Source organism: Ambystoma mexicanum, chromosome 5p (genome assembly GCF_040938575.1).
Source record: "Ambystoma mexicanum isolate Mex_15411 chromosome 5p, UKY_AmexF1_1, whole genome shotgun sequence".
Classification (NCBI taxonomy): Eukaryota; Metazoa; Chordata; class Amphibia; order Caudata; family Ambystomatidae; genus Ambystoma; species Ambystoma mexicanum.
In genome coordinates, this window is record NC_090930.1 from 1,028,503,027 (window position 1) to 1,028,527,336 (window position 24,310).

The window sequence follows — 24,310 nt, forward strand, 5'->3', positions numbered from 1 at the left end:
TTTAGTTTACTTGCGGGCCAAAAGGTGTTCAGTAATCACAGACATGTTACCCTTTGGTATGGCAGCAGGGAATACCTGCAGAGATGAGTGAATTTCACGGTGCGACTTATTAAATGTAAATTCAATGATCGAACCAGGGAAATCCCCCATTGTCATATGTTTAGAAAACATTATCCATTATAAATATATAAACCCCAAAGCCGCCAACCCTAAGTAAATCCTTTTCCTTCTTGGCACTGTATTTCTTCCTCCTTCTATTGCTAACATACTGATTTTGTGTCAGGCACGTGTGGTTTACGGAATGGCATTAAAAACTGCTCCAACTGAAACTACTTGTACCAAAAAAATATCTTTTTTTTTTTACATTGCCTTTTTGCATTTGAAGTTCTTTAATTTACCATTAAGTCAATGCTTTTTAGTTAACTTAAGAATACGCAGGCAGGATTTTCCAGCTGTAGCAAGGTAGCATTTTGAAACTTGTCTCTGCACATATTTAGCTGATCCTCCAGGAATCTAAGGCGGCTGCAGAACTGGTCTTTCATGGCTTTCACTCGTTGATCGCCTTGAATGAAAGAGTGACTAGTGGAAGTGTTATAATGCACATTTTGAGCAATGAGCTTGCTGCTCAGTCACAGGTCATCGCTTTGAAAATTGGCCTTGACTTGCATTTTTTTGGAACCTCATAGCATGGACATCATGACCCCTCACTGCGACAAAAAGTTTGTTTTGACAACTCTTTATACCATTAAAGGGAGAACTGTCACTCATGTGCGGTCTGAAAGCCCATGTCATTGTGTTTCTTTTGTCAAATATCATAGCCAACACAGACACACTGAAATGTTACATAGTGATCTAATCACTATAGCTTGTTTACCATCTGCCTGGTGTATTATGAAGGACTTATGTCGGAGTCACCACTGACCATGTAATCCTAAAAGGACAGTGTTCAGTGGGCGCAGTTGAGTTCTTTCTTGATTCTTGCAATACATATTCATTTACCTTCTTAAAGATAGTGGCAAATTAAAAAAAATGACAAAGTTAAAATACATATCGGCATAAATATGGCCTAGACCACCACCTCACCACAGCCCCATAATTACTGTTTTCCCCAGGTCTGAGTACATTAGGACCCTTGTGATGCAGGTTCAGAGGGAGGAATGCTTTCATGGGTGGTGTCACAAATTGAGAATAGACCCAATAAATATTTCACCCCCATTCCTCTGGATACTTCAAATTGAATGCAGAATCTGTCCTGCCTGCTTGAGCCCAGTGCCATATGCAGAAGGCAGGTAGGTGAAGGATCAAGCGAAGCAACAACTCTTGTGCCAATGTGCAAATCTACACAGAGGACAGTGGGGGGGGGGCAGAAAGCACTGATAGGCCCAGTGTTCACACAGTCTAATGCAGGGTAGGACTGGGGCATAACATTGTCTCAGGCACCAACATAAAAGTGGCCCACAGTTGCAAATGGGAATTCATTCCTTTTGGAACACTGTTTGAATAGTACCCAAGGGGGAGATTTTTGATAAAATGTGATGCAAATTGTACATTTAAAAGAATATTTATTCAGCAACAGTGGTCAAAATGATTAGCCACATAGTGAAGTCACTCAACAAACTGGCCCACTTTGGGCAAAAATGTGCCCCACTTTGACCCAAAAAACTGGCCCACACAAGCATTTAGCATTTTTTGTTTGGCCATGGGCCTATTGCCCTAAAGGCCAGTCCATGCCTGATCTACAGAGCTAAAGTTGTTTGTGGACATGCAGCAGAAGGGCATCCAGTTCATTCCCCCCTTTGAATTCTGGGATGTGTAGTTCCCCATCTTTCAAATTGGCGGGAAAACGACAAATGCCAGAATTCTAAGCTAAAACAGAACTGGATGGCTAATCCGGTCCATGACCATGAGAAACTTAAGTTCCTTGAATCTAAACCTTGGGGAGAGTAATTCGATATGCATGACTTCACTGGCCGTCCTTTTTTAAAACAATTTGCACAGCCGGAGCAACAGCTGTTCCAATGTGTGTTTGCTCAGTGCACTAGGACATTAACTTACTGAACTAATGGCACATGATGCCGGGAAAGGCTGAATCGATATATTTCTGCTCCTGCTGGCTGAGTGGTTGCTAAGCAAAGTGCTCCTGGCTCCACTGTTTTGCAAGTCATTGAACATGTTATTACATTTGTTTACATACGAACAAAAAGGAAAAATAAAATGCTCACTTTCAGTTCAGGCCCTCAGCTCACCCTCGTGATGTCCCTGTGGTCTTGCTAATTGCAAATTGAAAATCGGGACAATCTCCATAGAAGATCTGACCTGTACCGCGGAGCAGCATGACTGTGTGAAAACTTTTCAAATATGTATGCTGTCTTTCAAATAAATAATGCCTGAAACAAAATAACTTTGTTCTAGTTTGCCCATGAAATCCAGGTCTGGCGGAATCTATGAACTGGAGCCTCCAGTATGCTTATAGAGCCAGTTATTTGCATGGGGAACACAAAGGTTCAGGCACTGGGCAGCTTTCAACACAATTTTTGCAAAGTCGGCTGATCTTTGACCCGATTCTACCGATCACAGAGGAAGAGCGGTCACGACAGCAAATCTGCATTTACTAATGTGGCCTCATTTTCCCTATGCTCTTGTCTGCCAAACAAGGCCCCCTTGACAGACAGCACATCCAACACTGCAAGACCAAGACTGTGCAGCACTTGCTTACTGCAGCCTTTCCAAATCAGATTTAAAAGCACACTTAACGGTATACCGGTATAAACAATGTGACGGTTATTATTGTTCGATGAAGTTGTTCACGGTATCTTTAACGGTATAGCGTAATGCCGTTACATCCCTAATAGACATTGAGGATACTGATAGGTCTCACAAACTCTGGGATATCCAACCTATGAATATGTACTACGAGCTGCAAAAGCTCATGAAATAAAATGTGTAAACCGGGATAAATAAACACTAAAGAGTTGGTTGAATTTCCGGAACTGGTTGCAATTGAAATAACTCTGAAACACGGCTAAAGGGAAGGTGCCAACCAGATGTATATTCCGGCCATCTTTAGTTATTAGTTCTAGTGGTAGGGTCAGTTAGAAGTAGACTTTGGACTGTGGATATTTGATTTGAACTTTTGACGACAGTCAAGCACCCTTAGTTAGTTTGGTTAGGTAGGCATCACTCCCTTAGCGATAGTGCGAGTTAGGTATTTTTTTATTAATTCAATAAAAAGCCCACAAAATGTCCGACGTGTGCCCGACTCCCCCTGCACCACCGCCAATCAATCAAGGATTAATGATGGTCAGACTAGAGTGGACTAATTCAATACAGTCAAGGGCCTCCAAGAGCGACATCGGCAAGCCGAGATGACTCCCAGAGTGCTGGCGAAGCAGAGAATGACCCTGGGAAGCCCGCGACCAAGCAGAGTGCTGCAGCCCCGCCCTAAAGGTACTTGGGTGGTTCTCTATGGTTCACGGGGTCTCCAGAGGGTAGAAGAAACCCTTAAACCAATAATATACGAAAAGTGGGGGAAAGAGAATATTATTATTACAATTTTATATAGCGCATCACGCCCATGGGCCTCAGTTCACTCACAATACATGTTACAAAAGAAGTGTCAGATAAGAAGAAAAAAGAGAGTCAGGAACCATGGTCAACAGAAATAAGCTGTCACACTAATCCTTAGAGACATTATCACAATACCATAACAAGGGGAGTAGGGTTGCAAGAGAGTGCAATCCTTTTCTTAACAGCGATTGGAGGGAAGGAGACCCAAGGCTGTCAAATAAGAAAGCAGAAGATAAAGAGAACTGTGGGAATGAGACACACAAATGCAGTGCTTGGCAGGGGACTAAAGCAAGTCTCTGTTTGGGACTAAGGTGCCTGAAAGAAAAGGGAATCAGGTCTAACAGCCAGGGTCAAGGACCCACCAGAGTTTGGAAAAACATCAAACTCATTCTCTTCGTCGCAGTGCCTGGTAGAAGGAAATCAGGACTGCCAACCAGGGACAGTGAGCCACTGCAGCTTGGAGGAGCGTCCAGGCTATTTTCCGTCATAGTTACTGGTTAAAGGAAACCAGGACTGCCAACCGGGATCAGGGACCCACCACAGATTGGAGGAGCATTCAAGCCAAGAAACCAGAGAAAGGCAGATGGGGAAGGAAGTCATTTCCCACAACACTCGAGATTGAACTTATAGAAACTGGCAATCCCCAGAATTGTCTTTTTTTGTCCAGGGGAAGGGAGTCATTCCACTGTACTAGGAACACCTGCTTTTTGATTTAGTTGAATATAGGGTGTGAGGGATAAAGTTAGGATTCCGACATCGGACTGTGGACTTTTGCTTCTGGACATCCTGACAACGACACTAGTATTTTTGGTTGCGGCAGGGAAACCCCAATTAGAGTTAGGGCAATATAGGGTTTTCTTTTCATTTAGCACTTTGCATAAAAGTTTATATCAACCACAAAGACCTCTCCGTATCAAGAGTCTTACTTCAGCATTCTTACACCAGTAAAAAAAAAAAGCTGAACACAGCCCCAAAAAATTAAAGAGACTGACAAAGACAAGTTCACACAAACAAGCTTTTGCTGAATAATCACAAATATCTTGTCTAACGTCTACTAAAACATATTTTTGGTTATTCCACAAGAGGTGTATCAGATGTTTTGCATTAACTAATCATGAATATGTGAATTTGCTCATATTAGGACAGATTACCATGCTGCACCCTGTATCCCCGGGAACCCTTTACCTCCCTATGCTCTGAAACAGCTATGCTGCAAATCAGCATATTATAAAACTTCAAATGATAAAATGAAAGTAGCGTCCACCATGTATGACAAATATAATTGGTGAGGGGGATTGAAATCTGTAGCCCGTTCATTCAGAGGTTCACCTAGCTGATGCGATTCACCAGATTGAACCCTGGTCCCCAATTGACTGTGGGTACCCAAGGCAGGAACTCAACCTCAAATCTGTTCATATTACAAGAAGAGCCTATATCTAGGTTCATGAAAGAACCTAAACATTGCATTGTCCTACTCGCAGAGCATTTGTGACCAAGACCTGCAAGTTCAGGAACTTCGACCCCAATTGAATAACAAGGACCCATTTCATGGCGTAATGATAACCAGTGTCTCGGAAGGTGTGTCCGGCATGAGATAAACTGGGGCCAAAATAGAGGGGAAATGTGTCGGTGGGATGGCAGATTCGGCTGCTAAAAATACCAACATGAGCAAACATCACTCAATCACAGTAAGGGTTACAATGTGGAGCATTGCTTTGTTGGGGGTACATACTAATCTGTGGAAACGCATTTTGAATGGATCTTTTCCTTCACAAATCATTAGCAAATACTATAACCAATCCATCTGCTTGTCTTTTTTCAGAATTGCAGAAATTAGTGCCCCATAGCTAACCATTGTGGCAATTGTGCACTGCCACAGTAAATCAGCCACTTGCTCTTGTTTATGACAGATCACATTTTGCTCTGGAGTAATGTTTTTAAACCTCCTCGAATTTTGCATTAGCCGCTAGGAAAATGGAGCATGTTTTGATTCCTGTGCTTGGCATAAACAAGTAGATAAACTCATCTCAAATAATTTAGCGGATAAGACTCCAGAGCAAACTTTTTCAATTGCCACTTATTTAGATGAAAGTTTGATTCCAGAGTGGAACAAGTAAACATAATTTCACAGGACCTACATTAGATCTTTTTTCACCAGGCCAACTGAACCAATCGAAGAAAAATACTCCCAGCACTCACAGGTAATCAAAGTCACTGCCACCAACTTGTTGGACTGGGAAGGCATTATAAAGAAACACTAATTTTAAGACTTACCGTTTTCAGTACATTCATCAAGTTTCCTTTCTTCATATACTCCATCACCAGGGAGTAGTTCCCATCTTCTAAAATAAGACCAAGCAACTTCAACACACGATTATGGTTGAGCCTGTGCATTATCTTACCCTCCTCAAGAAGCGCATCATTGTACCTAAAAATAAAAATACACTGAAATCCAAGAAACTAAAGAGCAAAACCAATCAACAATTTATTTACAATATGTTACAACAATGTTTACCAAAGCTATGAAAACATGAACTTTCACAATGGTGTGGAACAGTCTCCAAAGAAAAGACAGAAACAGAATAGAATAAAACGTCAGATGCAATTGTTTTTTCCTTGGTACAAACACGGATTAGTGTCATCACATGAAAAAGAAGGAAACACAAATGTATATCTTGCTGAATACTCATTTTCTGATCATGCAGATTCCCCTGAAAAGGATCTCAGGGGAGGATCTTGCAAACCCATCCATCGTGGAAGCCTGCTGCACTCCGCTTAACACCCAGAGGAGCTTTAATTTTTTGCAGCTAATCCTTTGCTTCCAAACCTAGATCCTATAGCAGTGGGGTTGTGATGCTGCAAGGAGTCTTTTTGTTGTGAGGTGCGGGAACTGAGCCGGAGGGTCTTTTACCATGGAGCATCCTTGGGTCCGGGCCTGCCACAGCTCTGTCTGCTGGTTATGCAACAGCAGCCTGCTCACAGGGTGTCATTCTTCTGGGTTGGGCCGTGCTGACTGATGTGCCACGTCGTGGTAGGCTTTCAGATGTATCCTGTGGCATCATCACTGATCCCCAGCCTAAAGTCTCCTCCCATGTGGCATGGGTAAGAGAGCCGCTACCTGATCCTGACGATGGGGGTGCCATTATGAGGCTAGATCCCATGGGAGGAGATGGCGGTCAAGGGGGAGTGGTGATACCACAAGGAGAGAAGCAGTATACTTCTCTTTATAGTGAAGAAGATCCTTTTTTATGACTTGCTGTCAGCAGTCAAAACCATCTGACTTTAAAACTCTGTGGTGTCTGGCATGTTTACCTGGCATGGTTGAGCGCTGAGTGAAAGATTCCTAGCTGTATGTGTGGGTCAGCTACCTTAGGAATGCCAGAGGGAATGTAGAATGTTATGTAAGGGGGTTCTGAGGATGACTGTTGGTGAGGGACTTGGAGATGGGAACCTGCCGTTGAAGGATGCTTACCCCTCGACCTGACTTCTAAGTATTAAAGTACATTTCCTGTTTGTACTTACCTGACTCAGAGTTGTCCCTGAGCGCTGGATGACTTACCTGAGGCACATTTTGGCGAAGAGGATGCTGGAAAAGGAGCCCAGAAGTAAATGCTCAGCCGGAACGTGCCAGACAACGATGCAGGAAGCCGTAAGATAGTGGCAGGAGATGCAGTGGCTGGCCAGTTGACTGTGTCAAGTGAGTGTAGCAACCCAGGAGGTATCGGAACACCCATTAGGAGTTCCATGCTGCAGGAGGCTTGACAGTAGGAGGCAGCAGAGAGTTGCGGTGGGCTGGAGCCGTGGACGATAGAGCGCAGCAGCAGTGGACTTCGGTGAAGGCACAGCGCCACATGTTGGGATTTTATCTTTAGTACAGCAAGAGCCTGGTGAGGTTAAGGCACTGTCTCACGCTAAACGTGTTTTAGAGTCCAGGCTCCATGTGCTGAGGACTGGAGTCCATGCTCCGTGCACTCTGGTTCCGTTATGACAGTTGACATGTAGGGAGCTTGGCCCTGCCCAACGGCCTACGAGAAAGTGGCAATGTCAACAAGTTGCGCTGGGGTCTGGCGATGCTGGGGCGCTGGTCCTGTGTTGCAGCAGCATTCCATGCAGCCAAGGAGATCTATGGGAGTGATGTTGGTGTGTAAATAGAGGAAAGACCCTCATTTGTCGCGTGATGTTACAGGCAGAGATTAGGTCGGAATGATGGGGTTTCTCCGGTGCCTGCTGCGGTTCATTTGGAAACCTTGCTGGAAAAAACAAAGGAAGCAAGCAATGTATTGGAGGTTTGGAGTTATTGACACCTTGCCTGTGCCCTAGAAGTATATTACTATGTTGGTGGGCGTTTGTCTGCCTTTTGTCTACATGTCTGCAGTAAAGTAATTCAGATAGGCCTGAGGGTCTTTGTAAGTGAGTCTCTGAACCCTTGGGACCCCATGAACCCTTGGGACCCCATATAACCATTGGGGCACCTGACGAGAGCCGGGGAAAACTGGCAAAGACAAACCATTTGCCAGAAGCGGAAGAACAGGCTAAGTCGGATGGCAACCCAGGGGAATGGTGGGGACGAAACGGAGACGTCTGTAAAAACTCCCTACATTCCTCTGAGATACGGCAGGGACAACAGAGAACAATAAAGGAGGAATTCACGGGTTACTGTGGGAAAACAGACTCGTTAAATGTCCAAGAGTCTGTAGACCCGCAACCCGGGGAAATATCAGACGTCAGCATTTCAACAGAACAAACGGTTGACCCGCCGCGATGCAGTGTTTTTTCCATGAAGCCCCGCTACACAGTTTCAGTAGAAAGCGGGGTCTATGGAGGTGCCGTGACCACGAATGATGCAACAGGTGGTGGGTTGCCACAAACACAAAACTTAGGAAGCCCAACGCCTAACGGGCACATGACAGGGAACATTCCCAATTTACCCACGTACCTGCATGTTGAAGTCCCGAGGAGGAGTATGAATGTGGCGGGAGACGAACGGGAAGCCATTACTTTCGGCTTCGTACGAGGAAAAAGGGGGCAGGGCTTGGGGAGGATTTTATAGCATGCATGATGAAAATCCCTCTAATTGGCTAACCAAACCATGTGTATTTAAACACCAGCTGGTGAATGGAATGGCGGATCACTCTCGTTTGTATTGCAGAGCCAGACGGACGTGGAAGCAGGAAATTCGGGAGGCCTCTGGGTGTATGAGGGCTAGGAGCCAGAGACTGCTGAACAAACCCTACCTCTTCCAGGTATCAAGACAAAGGAAGATCCTAGAGAAGAAGCCCAATTAAGGATTTCTTTTTCTGATTTAAACCAAATTATTTTGTTAGTCAGAATAAAGACTGTTTTCAGTTAACCTTCCAGTCTACCTGCAGTTTGTTGTCACAGTCTTCTTACGGATTTCTTAAATTGCGATCTTGATTGAAGCTGTGTTTAAGAAATGCATTATATTTGGAGTTTGCTAGGAACATTCTATAAAATGGAAGTGTCTTTTTATGAGTGTTACCAGATATGCATGAAGTGTGTAACAGTATATAATCATAATTTAGAGCATTCATTATGGTTGGTAGAATGTGTAGAATTGATGTTTGAATGTATATACAATAATTAGGTTGCCATTCTTTTTTGGGAGGATAACATGCACAGATAATAGTAAATTAATGTTCTTTCTTCGATTTTCATATGCCATGTTTGAAGTTAAGTGCACATTTACAGTTCAAATCTTTTGGTTTGATGCCATTTACATGTACTAAATGGGTTTGGGGTGTATTTCGCACGACATGTGGATGAATAGTGTTAGCATTTAGTGAGCACTTTTCAAATGTTGCTGAGTCACATTTAATGTGGTGCCTGATCACCACTATTTTTGCATGAGCGCTACTACAGCATCATCATATGTTGGGCCCCATGTGTGCTAACTAGTGGAGTTATTGTTCAATTGAAACACAAGCATGGCAAAATCTCCTCAGGGGGAGCACCGGTCAGAGGGATCGTGTCACTAACATTTCCCTACTGTTTGCTGGTATAACTAGGAGGCATACTTTTTCGTTCATTAGGTCTGTATGTTGCAGCATTTATTTGGTGTTCAATTATGCATTAAAACAATTTCTATCATTTGTATGTTTCAGCATTATTTTTCTCATTCACGGTCTGCAAACTGCTAAGTGGGATGCTTCATATTCAATGCAAAACTGGCAGGGGTTTTTACTTGATATATATTTCATTTATGAAACCTTAGACTACAAGGCAAATCTGTTATCAGCTACACACCACACAGTAAGGAAGAGCTAGACTTGCTGCCCCAAAAGGCCAGTCTAGCCAAGTGATAAAACATACCATGCTTGCCTTATAATAGATGCTCAGAAACAAAGTCATGCCAAGAGCAAATTCTGATTCCTCTGAATAGAGGGAAGACCCATCTCAATCTAGAGCGCCAGACAGGTCCTCCCCCCAAGCACTCTCTCCAACAGTTGCTGGCTCCATAGTGAAGGTTTTACAAAATGTCAACCAAGCGCAGAATGCTCCCTCTGACCACTAGTATCAAATCTGTATTCCTCTCCATCCAACATCCTCAACCTTGGATCTCCATTGGAAAACAACAAATAAGAACAAAGATGCTCTTCTCACACTATCCTCTGCCCTCGAGTCTGCCAAATCGTGCAAACCTCATCCCTAAATTCTCATAAGCTATCCAAAGCTCTCCGATCCAGGCTTTCCCCTCTTTCACACTGGACCCCTTCCTCTCCCTTGGCTGATGACTTTGCCTATTAATTCTGTACTGTAGGGGAGGAATGATATCACAAGTATGACACATAAGATACAATTTGTAAAACCTTTATTAACCTAATGGGGTTTAGAAAAACTCCTACCTTGCCATATAACTAGGATGGGAGTCGTCTCGGCCATCAAATAATAAAGAAAACAGTCCTAGTCGTGTCTGTCAAAATCAAAATGGCTTATAGTAATAAAATATAATGCCAACCATATCTCTTGTACAAACTAAGTGTGTAAAGGAGATATTTATCAGTGTTCGACAATGAAAAAATGTGGCTGAATCAGCTCTCCTCCCCACGTTTAGACAGCATGGCATAAGGCAGTCTCTATAGGCAGAATGACACTCTAGCTCAGGCTTAACACGGAAACAGTTCGGAAACGTGGATCGAGGCCCGCCTGGCCTTCTACGTTAGATGATCTTGTTACAGTCTTCCCCAAATAACCTAACAAAATGTTCACACTGGTCCCACTCTGTCGGGCTCAGACCTTGCGAAGGCAAAAGTTGGCCCCCCTTTGCTGGGCTCAGACCTTTCACAGTTCAACAACACTTGCTGGGGCTCCCTTCTCCATGCTTTTTATACTTCGGGTCTCCCTCAGTCGGGCTGAGACTGCCTTTCGGATGTCGAAGACTTTCAAAAGTGTGGGCTTCCTTTTCAGACCACCGCAGGACCACTTCGACTAAGAATTCAATATTCAACTTTTCCTCTCCCCTTCTCTCTGGGTTAACTTCGTTCATTTTCGCTTTTACAGTTCATTCACTTTTATCGCTTCAAACAATGCACCTTTCACTGAAACTTTCGAGTCGGCTACTCCTTTTCGCCAGACCACTCAGTTACTCAATATCGCTGATTCCACAGCTTTCTTTATCTTAAAGTTCACTCACAGGTCTGCCTCTCCACACATCTCACCCACACCCATTTTTGCAAATCTCATTCTTTCTTAGGGCACACACCGGTCTTTCAGGGCACTTGCCAACTCACCGACTGTGTGCGGTTCTATTTTGTTTTTTTCGATTTTCAATTCACGAGTCAAGGCTAGTACCACAGGGTTTGCCTCGCCTCCCCAACTCTGCCATTCACCCGGGAGGGTCGCTGGCGTCCTTGAAACACAATGCAGTCTTCGATATTGGGATCTGGTCTTCTCCACGTGTCTTTCACGGCCTTGAGGAGGCAACAACCTCCTGTAGGGAATTTGTGGGGTTGTCGGCCCGCTGCTCTTGTCCCTTGGTCCGCTGCTCTGCTCCAGAAGTTCTGCTCGTACTCGTGTTCCACCTTGTTAAGAGTGTCTCTCTAGGTTCTGCCTTTTAACCGTATGAGGAGAGCTTATTGGAATCAGGTGTATGCACTTAAAGTCAAGTGCCTGACTTTGCCTGACCCGATTAGTGGGACATGTCCAGTACGATGTATAAAAATGTGTCTTGTTACTCTTATTTGCCCTCTTCCTCGGCCTGGTGTTTGTGAAGGGACAGCGATCTTAAAAAATAGTTGGATGTTGGATGTACAAAAAAGGAGGGAATACAGCGTCTCACCCCCACTCCCTGAAGACCACTCACCCAGGTGATCTTCCCACACTGGTCCAGCCCCAGGGTCTGGATCCAAAGGCGACGGCCGTGCCCTGACCACCTGAGAGAGAGATCCCCAGGAACTAGCAGGTGAGACACCCTCTGGTTTATCACAGTACCCAAATGGCTAAGGTTTCTGCCACTCTCACCAGCCTCCTTCTCCCTCAGTCTCTCCTGCACTTATCCCTCTCAATGTCTCCACTCTTGCTGGCTTTTCATCTACTATTCTGTCTGAACTGACACCCTGTCTCCATTCTGCCAACCTGTCCTGCGCTCCTGCAGATCTCTATGCACCCCTGACCACCAAGGAAATAGAAGCATCCCTCTTTTCAACCTCCAAGCCTTGGAGTTCTCCCCAACCTATTATAAGGTGGTCGCTGTCCTACCCCTCTTAAAGGAACTTATTGTTGACCCCCCATAACGCTTACAAATACTGACCCGTCTCACTTAAATCTCTCTCTATTCTAAAATCCTACAGCAAGAGGTGGTGTTAAACCACATCAACACTTGGAGATCAGGTTCATTCAGTATTCTGCAGCCATCACTCCATGGAAACCGTGCTGACCCATGTTTCACTTCTTTACTACGACACACCAGGGTCACCCTTTCTTCTATCCTCATCGTCCTGAATCTATCACCTGCCTTTCACACAGACAACCACTTATTTGTTCATCCAGACTCTAGAAGCGCTGCTTTCGGGGCACGGATCTTGCCTACTTATCTGGTTGCTCCTTTTACAACTCCTGGCCCTTTATACCCATCACGTTCTCTCAAGTGCATATCCTGGGTCAACTCCTACTCAGTCTCCACCTCGCCCCTTGGCAAACTGATCTCTTCCTTTGGGTTTGCATGTCTTTGCAGACGACACCCAAATCTTTTTTTCTTCTTGCTTTTCTTTAAACTAGGGCTATATTACCATGTCCGTGTCTGCTTTAGAGCTGAGAGCCACTGAATTGCAGTTGACTGCACTTCCATTCCTCTAAAATTGAAGTAATCCACCAATCTGCTTATAGCGCCTCACCCCTCTCCTTACCGCTCCCCTATTCTCTCCTCCTCCCTTCTACCCAACTCCATTCCCCACATTCCCTTGAAATTCTCGTCTTTGTACACTGCAACTCGGAGAGTCTCTAACAGCTTGAACAACAATCAAATGCTACAACAATTCAATTATACCTCTAAAACAGACAGGCTTGACCTGCTCAGCCATCTGGAAAATCTAATCCTTTCTCACCTTCCACTCTTCACAAAAGTCGTCTCCACCCATTTCCTCAGCAAAATGGATTGCTGCTCCAGCCTACTTATGAGTCCGAATACCAGCTCCATCTTCAACCACTCAATCTTCATCCACCTCTCCACACCAACTAGATGTTGGATTGCAAAACCTCTTCTTTAATTTAGCAAATGTGCTCACCATAGTGACTTCTGTACTCCTAGTCCATAGCCCCTCATTTTTCTCGATTTAAGGGCAATTTCATTCGGAGAGGCAGGAGTAGCACTTAAACAAAAAAAAAAGAATTGGTAATGCATCGGCTCGCCTGCGCCTCTCTCCCTGGTGATGACCTCGAATCCTCAGCCTGTTTCACAGCATAAGTGGTGCACTGTGCCACTAGCAGGGGGATGTAGAGCTGTCCTTGTGAAGTAAAGCAGACTGGGGACTAGGGGTACGGTAGGCACTATGGTGAGCAACATTTTCCTTACTTACATGTTCTGTACGCTTTCCTCTTTGGGTGATTACAAAGCACCAACAACATTTAGGGGGCTTGCATTTAACATTTCAGAAATAAAGAAAATAATGCACATCCCTGCACGCAACTCCTTCAGCTAAAGCTATTTCATAGCAGCGGTTGCCCGAAGAGAACAGACCTTGAGCTGGTGCCCGAGAGTAATGCTTGCAGAGAGCGTGCAGGTTCACCTGCATCGCTCCCTTGCATAGGTCTTCCAGCAGGACATGTCTCTAGAAGGCCACAGATGTTGTCTTGGCTCTCACTGAATGTGTTTAAAGAGCTTTTCTGATGCGGCAGCCCGATCAGCTTTTAGTACTTTAGAATACAGTCGCCCACCCATCTCGCATGACCTTGGATGCTATAGATCTGGGAAAAAGACTGCCATAGGTGACAGATAGGTGTGCCAAAGCCGTTACCTCGTTCGTTTCCCAGATAAAACTGGATTGCCAGGCTGTGAAGGGCCCTCTCAGGATCTGAGGAAGGATTCAGAAAGAAAACTGGAAGATTAATCCCCTGATTTATATGAATGTCTGAAACGATCTTTGCCAAGAAGTTAAGTTGAGTATGCAGAACCCCCTTGTCTTTATGAAAAACGAGGAATGGGGGATTAGCACAGAGTGCTTGAAGTTAGATTACCATTCTAGCCGATGTTAGTAAAACTGGAAAGGCCGTCTTCCATGACACAAGACCGAAGTCTACTGAGGCTAAGGCCTCAAATGGTTTGTGAATAAGAGCCGAGAGAACCATAGTGAGATCCCAGGAAGAGCGTGGAGGTCTGGCTTGCAGAATAGTTTTAGCAGTTCATTGAAAAGTCTCTTTAGTACTGATTTGATAGTGAAAAGTGGCAAGAACCAGCCCTACAGATAAAGGGTGTATCGACCACTTTTACTCCCTAAAAAGCGAATACTCCCCAAAAATAAAAATAGGGAGTAAAAATACTAGCAAGAACCTTTGAAATGTTAGGCAACGATCGCAGATGGATAGGTTACTTAAGAGTCAGGCTCAATGTCGGTTTGTGACAGGTAAGTAATAAACAATAGGAGAAGTATCAAAAATAGGCAATTAACTAGAGACGGAAAACACAACAGTAGTCTTAAGAATCTTTCTCTGGGGTCAGGCTTGGTGGTCAGGATACCAAGTGTGTCTGGGACTGGCTCCTAAATCCAACAATTCATACTTTTATCTTTTGGTCGGTCCACATGATTGTGCTGGTCTTCTTGGTGCTTGCACAGGTGTGATTCAATGTCCCAAAATCAACTAAAAGGTGCTACTACCGCAGCAGTGCCTGAGCTGTGCGACTCAGGCTCAATCAGTGAGTTGATGTGAAGCAGGATTTCATCAGGTCACTCTAGGATGACAAGTCGGCTCAATGGGGTATCATCACAAGGGCAAGGCCTTCGGAGTGGCTGGCCTCGATAGGTCACTTTAACATTGTGAAGCAGGACTTGATGACTCAAAAAACACCCAGTAGCACGAAGATGTGTTGGTATGACTGGCAGTTTGACAGCTCGATGCTGGCTCAAATGTGCTTTGGTTGCACTAACAGCTGCCAGAAATTGCACTTCTTGGCTTTTGAGCGTTGTTTTTTTTTGTTGCAAAGAATAGCTCTTCAAACGGCAGCTCTCTTTAACACTTCCCCTGCAGGCTGAAGTGCTCTGTGGCACATCCCGGCACAGTGTCTCCATATCAGTATCCAAGTGTCTTGGGTCTCTAAACCTCGGAGGCAGACATGTTTCCAAGTTCTCCCAGCAAGTGTCTTCTCTATTTACCACAGACGTTGAGGGGAAAGGTTCCTCTTCCTTGATTTTTGGTCTTCAATCCTACGAAAGGAGGTTTGTCCCGCAAAGCTCCGACAAGTAACAAACAGAGCGAGTCTTCCCAACACCATTCATACCGAACCCTAGCAGGGGACTGGCGACTCCCAAGGGCCCACTGGGGCATCGTCCTTGTGGAGGGTCCTCCCACTTTTGCAGCAAATCCAAGAGTGCCTTTGTTTCTAGTGGATTTGCTGGATGGCAGACACGAAGGTGTGAGATTTAAAATAGTGGAAGCAATTCTCATGGTCTCTGAGCTACCAGGCTGCATCCGCTCTGCCCATTCCTGCCTACACACTTGCAGCTTGCTATTGGCTTAAAGCAGGGGTACAAAATTCAAGTTGCAAACTACTACCGAAGCGCCGGACAGCACAAAGGTATGATGAGCAAAGCTACCTATTGAAAAACATCGAAATCGAATTGGTTACTCTTAGCGCGTAAGGCGCGGTAACTTATATCACTTTATTTCAATCTTAAGCGCATTTATTTTATCATATGTGCAAACATTGAAAGATGTGCCCACCTAATTGCATGAGCCCCAGCCATAAGGAAGCCATTGCAGCACATGAGGCAAAAGCTACTCCAAAATGGCTGCCCGTGCCGTGTGCGTCATCCCCTCTGTTTAGCTTCCTCATCCGAGGACAGGCATCTGCTGATTGGTTGCAGCTGGCTACTTTCCAACCTATCCAACGCCGGGAGGCGCAAGCCGGCCCTTCCTGGAAAGGCCCTGAGGGCAAGGCCAGCAACTGTCCCGAGACTGTCCCGAGCTGACCAGAGCCCAGGGCCAGACACCCTGCCCGTGCACCCTGAGACTGTGAGACCCCTGCATGCGCCAACATAGGTAACATATGCAAACTACCCCAGCCCACACCATACGACCAATGTCCATGCACTACCCCCATATGTGGCTCCAGTGCAACTACATTCCTGTGTCCACCTGGCATGATTTCTTTATCACATTCTGAAACGCTATGCTCCCAGTCCTCCAACTCTGCACAAATCCACCTGCAACCTCTGACAGTCACAGCAACCATGTGCACACACACTACGCATGCTCTACAGTTTACGCTCCCCCACCTGGACTGCAGTAGACCCACAACAATGCCGCTGCTTATTGACTAAAGCTCTAACTTTGCACTAACAATATACTCAGGCACTTGGAACTTACAGCACATTAACACAAAGCCTCCATAGTCTACCACACCCACCATGACTACCAAGTACCGCGACAAACTGTCTTGTGTGAAATTCGAATCTAGATGAGACTCAGCCCCCAGATTTAATTAATATGGTGCTAAACTGTGATATCTGCTGTCCTGTGTGAAATTCGAATCTAGATGACACCTAGCCCATACTAGCCTGTATTGTAACTATCTAGCCACTTTGTTACCTACAACTGCCCTATACTAACTGCTGTGTCCTACCTGATGGTAGTCAAGGCGCCATCTCTCTACTGTCTCTTACGACCAGTAACTTAAGTTAACTACTACTCATACAATGCGCGCCAGCAAGAGTCAAACCGCCACCCTACTGTATCTCCTCATGCCCCTACTACACCTTACCACCTCTGTGGCAGCAACAACCATGCACCCAGTAGAAAATGTACCTTGCCCGACAACTGAAAGAAACATCAGGCTTCGCGCCAGACTGCCCCGTCTCCACGAGCCCACCTGCCGCAACAAAATCCCAAATCCTCTTCTGATAACTCCACACAACCTAAACTCATACCCATAACTACCCAGGATTCACCCGATATAACTACTCTAACCGGAGCCTTGATCAATGCTAGATCCCTAGTGGCTCACGCCACGGAAATAGCAGACACCTAATCTACCAACAACCTTGACCTACTAGCAATCAATGAATCTTGGTTGCACGATGCCGCTGGCCCAGCACTCGCAATGGCCATCCCTGAAAACTATCAAACAATCAGAATGGACAGACCCAACAACAAAGGAGGCGGTCTGGCCATCCTAGCAAAAACCAACCTCGAGCTAAGACCACTTAATCAAACACCTCTCAAATCTTGCGAGATCCTCACAGCCAAACTACCCATCTCCAACTGCCGCACCTTAACCATCTACCTAATATATAGGCCACCTGGCCCCATTGGGTCATTCGAAGCTGACCTATCCAGCCTTTTAGCCAACAACATAAAAGACACATCTCAAATACTATTATTAGGCGACCTGAACGACCCTGATGACAAACCAGCACAAGCCATAGCCACCATGCTAGCTGAACACGGTCTAACTCAAAAAGTTCTTACCCCCACCCATAATAAAGGTAGGACCTTGCACTGGATCACCACCTTGAACTGCGATACTACCATCACCAAAATCACTCCCCAACACTGGACAGCCCACTACCTCATTGACTTCACACTATCACTTACTAAAGAAGTCAGCAAAGAAAAGATCATGGCACCACCACTGCCCACTAGAGCAAAAAAAATATAACTCCTGACAACCTACTACCACTTCTACTACTAACCCTCAATGCTCTCCCTGACAACTTAAATCCAGAGTGCCTAGTAGAACGCTACAACAATACCATGAAGAAAGGATTGGACATCATTGCCCCTCTAAAAATGCAAAAAAGCAAACAACAAGCTCACCTGAACTCCTAGTTCACCCCCCATCTGAAAGAACTTAGAACGCGCAAAAGAAAACTAGAAATCCAATGGCGCAACACCCCCACAAAAGAGAACAAACTACAACTTAAACTCTTCGCAAATAATTACAAAAAAGAAATCCTGCTCACTAAAAAGAACCTATTCAATGAAAGAATCAAAAAATCCAGCTCCAATACCAGGGAACTATTTACTATACTAAAGGAACTAGAATCTCCCATATCCCCACCAGACAACATAACCAAAGACAAACAATGGTGTACCAGCGTCCAAAACGCTCTAACCAACAAAATCAAAACTCTCCAAACTAAAATCACACTGAAAAAAGACTCCCTAACCACCAACGAATCATCTCCTAGCAACCATACCAAAACTACCAGCCCTCCTGACAAGAACCTCTTCAAATTCGCTAAAATCTCCATCCCAGAAACAGAAAAAGTCATCGCCTCACTTAAACCATCCAATTGCAAAGGTGACAACTGCCCCCCCCCCCCCCCCCCCCAGATAATCAAGGATGCTGCCAGGGAATTAGCTCCCTTCATAACCAAACTTATCAACGCATCTTTCTCCTCAAACACCATACCAAGTAATCTCAAAGAATCATGGGTTCTGCCTCTCCTCAAGAAGCAAACCCTAGACCCCGCAATCCCCACCAATTACAGACCCATCACCACGGTACCTTTCTTATTAAAGATAATAGACAGAGTAGCATACCTGCAAATCCAGCAATATCTAGAAACTCACAAACTACTACGCACTCGACCGTCGGGCTTCAGACCACAGCACGGAACTGAGACAGCCTTAATTGACCTTAAAACCCAAATTAATGAGATTAATGACAAAGGAAAGACCACCATTCTACTCCTCCTCGACCTATAGGCGCCCTTTGACCTGGTAGATCACACAGTCCTGTGCGAAAACCTGGCTTCAGCCGCCCACTTCTCGAATGACGCCATAGCCTGGATCCAATCATTCCTGGACAATCAAACTATGAGAGTCTTCTCCTCACTAGCCTCTGCAGATCCCATCAAAATAACCTGCGGTGTACCCCAAGGCTCCTGTGTCTCCCCGACACTCTACAACATCTTTACCAAGCCCCTATATGACAAGTTGGACAGGCTGGGTGTCACTTACACCAACTACGCAGATGACACCCAGATCCTCATACCCCTTTCGGGCAACTTTGAGTCAGATACAGCCTTGGTAAACAAAATATACATCATTGAGGCATGGATGGCCACACATGGTCTATGCCTGAATGATGATAAAACCGAAATCCTGCTCCTCGGCTCCAACGCCAATCTAAAAAAACTCAGCTCCAACTACGAGGCATTCAACATTGAGGGTAACACCATCACAGTTGCCAAAACAGTGAAAACCTTAGGCTTTCACCTCGACTCAGCCTTGTCACTAAAAAAACAAGTAAACTCACTAGCATCCTCTACCGCCTACACATGCAAATTAATCAGAGCAAGTAGAGCATTCCTCTCCCAAGCTAGCTGCATCATCATCGCCAATGCCCTAATACTATCCAGACTTGACTACTGTAACGCCATGTACCTAGGAGCCAACAAATACACAACCGACAAACTCCAAATACTACAAAACAACCCACTCAGAACTGCCCTTAACCTACCCTCCAAGGAACACATCTCCAACAAAAGAAGAGAACACAAATGGCTCAAAATCAGTGACCGAATCTCACTCAAAATAGCATCACTCACTTTCAAATGCCTAAACAACGCAGCACCCCCATATCTCGCAGCCAGAATTGTAAAAAGATCCTCCACCCGTCCCACCAGAATGATTAACTCGCATTGCCTTCAGGGACCCAAATTCAGAAATAAAAATAATCGCACGGCAGCAGCTTCCCAGTCATGGCTGCTCAACATTGGAATGCTCTCCCACCCAACATCAGAACAGACCAATCCTCAGTGCTTAAAGTGGGCCGGGGCCTGCCGGGGCCCCCCATCCCACACAACATTGGCGGGATGCATTATCCCTCCGCGGCCGCAGCCGCGACGGGAGATGCGCCCGCCAGTTTAATTTCAGGCGAGCTGACAGAAGTGCCAGCCAGGCACAGCGTCGCCGAGGCTGGCTGGCACTTCTGTCAATCACTGTAACTTCCCTGATGACCCCTCATATGAGGGGTCATCAGGGAAGTTACAGTTTCTTTGTTGACCCTCCGCGAACCTGCAGGCTCCATGATCTAATATGCAGATTAGATCACGGAGCCCGCGGGTTCGCAGAGGGTGAAAGGCGCCTCGGGCTCAGTGATCTATCTGCTCTGAGCAGAGATCACTGAGCCCGAGGCGCCTTTCTCCATCGCCAAAGCTTTATAAAAGATGCCTTGAATTGTGCACGTTTCAAGCCATCTTTTATAAACGTAGAAATATTTCTATGTTTATAAAAGACCGCTTGAAACGTGCACAATTCAAGGCATCTTTTATAAAGCTTTGTCCGTCCTCAACGCTTTATAAAAGATGCCTTGAATTGTTTACGTTTCAAGCCGTCTTTTATAAACATAGAAATAGGTTATAAATGTCTATGCTTATAAAAGGTGGCTTGAAAAGTGCACAAACCATAGTAAGGTAAGCACTCAAGTGTGCGTAAATTACTATGGTTTGTGCACTTTTCAAGCCACCTTTTTATAAACCTAGAAATACGTAACATTGGTATGTTTATAAGGCTTGCAAGGTACACAAACCATAGTAGTGCGCATACAAATATATAAATGCTCACATACATTTATATATTTGTTTGCGCACCTTACAATGATTTGTGCACGTTTTAGGCCACGCCCACAATGGAAGCCACGCCCCCAAACGAGGGGCCCCCCCTCAATTTCTTACCCCACTTAAAGCACTGCCAATCCTATTATAGCTTTAGGCGAAACACTCTCTCCTGGTTACGATCCAATGACTCCCCCGACTGAATCATACCAACCTGACTATATATATGTACATTCCTAATTGACCCACCGCAATGTAACTTACTGTGTATATATGGCTGTGTATATATATGTAAATATGTCCTCTCTCCAGATTCTACGAAATGTAATGCATTGCTTAATATTCACCTATGCCTTATCCTGCAACCAAGCTTTTATGTAACCTTACTTTCCTGATCTCTGTTGGGCCTTGTTACCTCTGGGTTCTGTGCGCTATACTAAACAAAATAAAGAAAACAAACAAACAAACAAACTAGCCAGCTATAAAGTCACTCGTCACATCAATTCTGCACATACACACAACACACCATTTCTTAGTTACCAAGAGTCAATTATCACTAGCCAATGGCTAGTGGAGAGTGTATATTTTGAGCTGTGCCTAATGGCATCCCACCAATTACAAAATTAGCGTCAGTTGGGCCACGTAGGCATCTGCAATCATCAATTTGTATCATAATTTTTAATAGTAAGATGTAGGGCTAGTTATCAGTGGCAAATCCCCTTTCCTAAGTTTGGTAGGTCAGAAGGTGGATACAGTCTCTGAGTCAGCATTTCATTGGTAAATTTATTATAAAGAAATTAATAAAGCCTTTCTTTCCCTATCCTACAAGGCTGCCCTAACTAACAAAACTAGCCAGGGTGCTTGTCAGTGAATGTCTAGAAATGAAACTGTCCACCGTCCAACCCCAAGCCTATCTGACCCTACCACTAGCTTGAAAACTCAGCCAGGAGAATGTCTCCCTTCTCCTGAGGTTTGTTGGTTTCTCACTAACTACTCTTCAATATTTGATCTTTAGTGACTTATCAGTTCGCACAGATCATTTACTGTGGCCTTGAGCTTTTGCTTCTTCTCTTGATTTCATCTACAAAGAGTAATCCTTTGCGCTTCCCCCGGTAAACTTATCCAACAATTATTTTCTCCTTCTGGGCTAGTTCTTATTCTTCTGAACAGTTCATATTCTTTGGTTTCTTCCTGCTCTTTGAATTTATATACATCTAATATGTCCTCCTTGTTTTCAGGTTTCTCGGTTATAACTTGGTGCTTCTTTTGATTAGGCCTTCTTAATCTAGACAGCTAATAATTGGGCCACTCCCAATATAGTTCTCCTTAGCTTCTCTTTGTACTGGTTTTACAACACATTTCTCTTGACTGAGAAGAGTATGAGCATTCCAATAATGATTCCAATTCACTATTCTTTCTGATGTCATGCAATTATCTTTCTCGCGACTGATGAGTATGAGTCCCCATTACCTTCTGTTCCTAGGGTCACTGTCACTGGGGTTTTCGATCATTGAGGGTCGACTCGTTCTCCCTCTAGCTTGGCGTTTTGTAGCTTTTCGTCTGGTGCTCTACCGTCTGGTTGTCTTGGATGTCTATACAGTATTTCGTATACCGGCTTGTCCTGTGTCTGTTGTGGCAGAATGGTTTCAGCATTGTTGTGCAGACACTCGCTCCACCACAAATCTCCCATGATCACGCCACCACCCCCGGGCTCTTTCCTCCTCTCTTTCTCTTAAGACGCGGCACGTCCAGCTCCACTTCTCCTAGCTCTCCTGCTACAGACTGTAGCGCGCCTGTTAGTTCTCATTCTCCCACGTTTGCAGGATGCAGTGCGTCTTGCCTATGCTTCTTCTCTGAGGAGTGTGAGAAACCTAAAGGTGTCTCCTTGACTAGTGCCCGGGGATCTGTGATCCAGGTGGCCAGGACACAGCCATCGCTTTTGGATCCAGTTCCTGGGGGTGGGCCAGTGAGGAGGATCACCCGGATGGCGGGTCCTGAGGGAGTGGGACACCGAAGTTTGAGACTCACTGTCCCCCTTCTTTTAACACATTTTCCCCAACTTACCACGTAGGATACTCAGACACTCTGCACCCCCTCCTTTTCTGACACAAACACTTTTGCACACCACGTAAAACGATGGACTAACACTAGAGCCGTTTACCTGACATGTCCCAACACAAGGATCAGGCAAAGTCAGGCAATTGACCAGAATCACACACACCTGACGGCCCTTTCCCTCGCTCACAGGGATAAAAGATGGAGCACAAGAGCACACTATGAGCAAGGCAGACCGCACGACAAGAGAGATATCCAAGCACGGCAGCTCAAGAGGAGGAGAAAGGTGGCAAGAACTGAAAAGGTGACCAGGAGAGAAGCGACCTTGCCCTTTCTGAAACAGGCCCGCGACACCTCAGTGGAAGGAACCGTAAGACCGCAAACAATAGCCAGCGTGTGTTGCAGCAGATGTCAACGGTACACGGAGCACGCCTCTGCTGATAACCAAGCAAGGGAGAGACGCTTGCTACCGCAGTACCGCCTTGACTCCAGAGACAAGAAAAGCCAAGCGGTTCATCACAGCCCGTGAGTCGAGGGGAAAACCGATAAGAAACCGAACTGTGTTGAACTAAAATTGCAAAATAAGTGAAGTTCAAAGAGCTATTAACATTAAGGTTAAATCAGCTACAGAGGGTTCCGGCACCACATGGATGCTGATTCAAGCGACTCTGGTTGATCCCACGTTTGTTGAAACTACCGATTCCAGAAGGCCCTAGGAGAGCCACAAGGAAAAGGTCAAAGGGGGCATAAAGGGGACTAGCAAAATTCCCTGTACAGTCGAAAGTCTTTGACCAACAAAGCATTGAAAACCCAAGGGAAGTGAATCCTGCATCATAAGAAAGTAAGAGGAACTGTGAAATGGCAAGAGTGAACCCGACGCAGGGATGCCGAAGGAAAGGGGCAAAGCCTAAAAGTCCCAATGAACAGTTTGTTGACAAAAGTGAACCCGATATAGGGATGACCACAGTGAACTGTTCAAAAAGACGTTAAGATGAGGATCCACTAGGGGGCGCAGAGAAATGGCTGCCTAGGACGGTAGCTCCGCTCCTACCCATGCTGTAACGGCAGGGTTTGGCAGTCCCCCGCACAGGATTGGTGAGGTGCAAAAGTGCGCTAACCCGTACAGGGCCATGGTGAGCAGCAAGAAGGAGAAAGTGGCTCTGAGAGCGAGGACCTAGGCAACCGCCGGGCTGAAGACTGATGCTTCGATCCCAGTGTGCCTTTGTAGGAGGGGGAGCTGCCACGAAGCCGAGGAAGATGGGCACCCCGAAGTAAGGAGCGAGGGCAGCCTTCTGACCCACCCGGGAGAGCTGGTGTGGCGAAGGAGTGAGGTGTAGTTCAGCGGGAGCACCCACGCTCCACGCGGTCCCAAGCACCTACACTGCCGCTAAACGACTGAGCAAGGGCCGAATGAGTCATTGCAGGCTGTATGGTTGCACTGCGCGAGAGTCCCGGAC

The 24,310-nt window shown here is 45.5% G+C and overlaps 1 protein-coding gene across 1 annotated transcript in view; it reads right to left on the reverse strand.

Moving 5' to 3' along the window:
- The window catches only part of RIPK1 (receptor interacting serine/threonine kinase 1), an 840,028-nt gene that overhangs the window by 609,482 nt on the left and 206,236 nt on the right, over positions 1-24,310 (reverse strand). Inside the window, exon 3 of the mRNA XM_069613515.1 lies at positions 5,842-5,995. Coding sequence (XP_069469616.1) covers positions 5,842-5,995 — 154 coding nt within the window. The remainder of the gene's footprint in view (positions 1-5,841; positions 5,996-24,310) is intronic.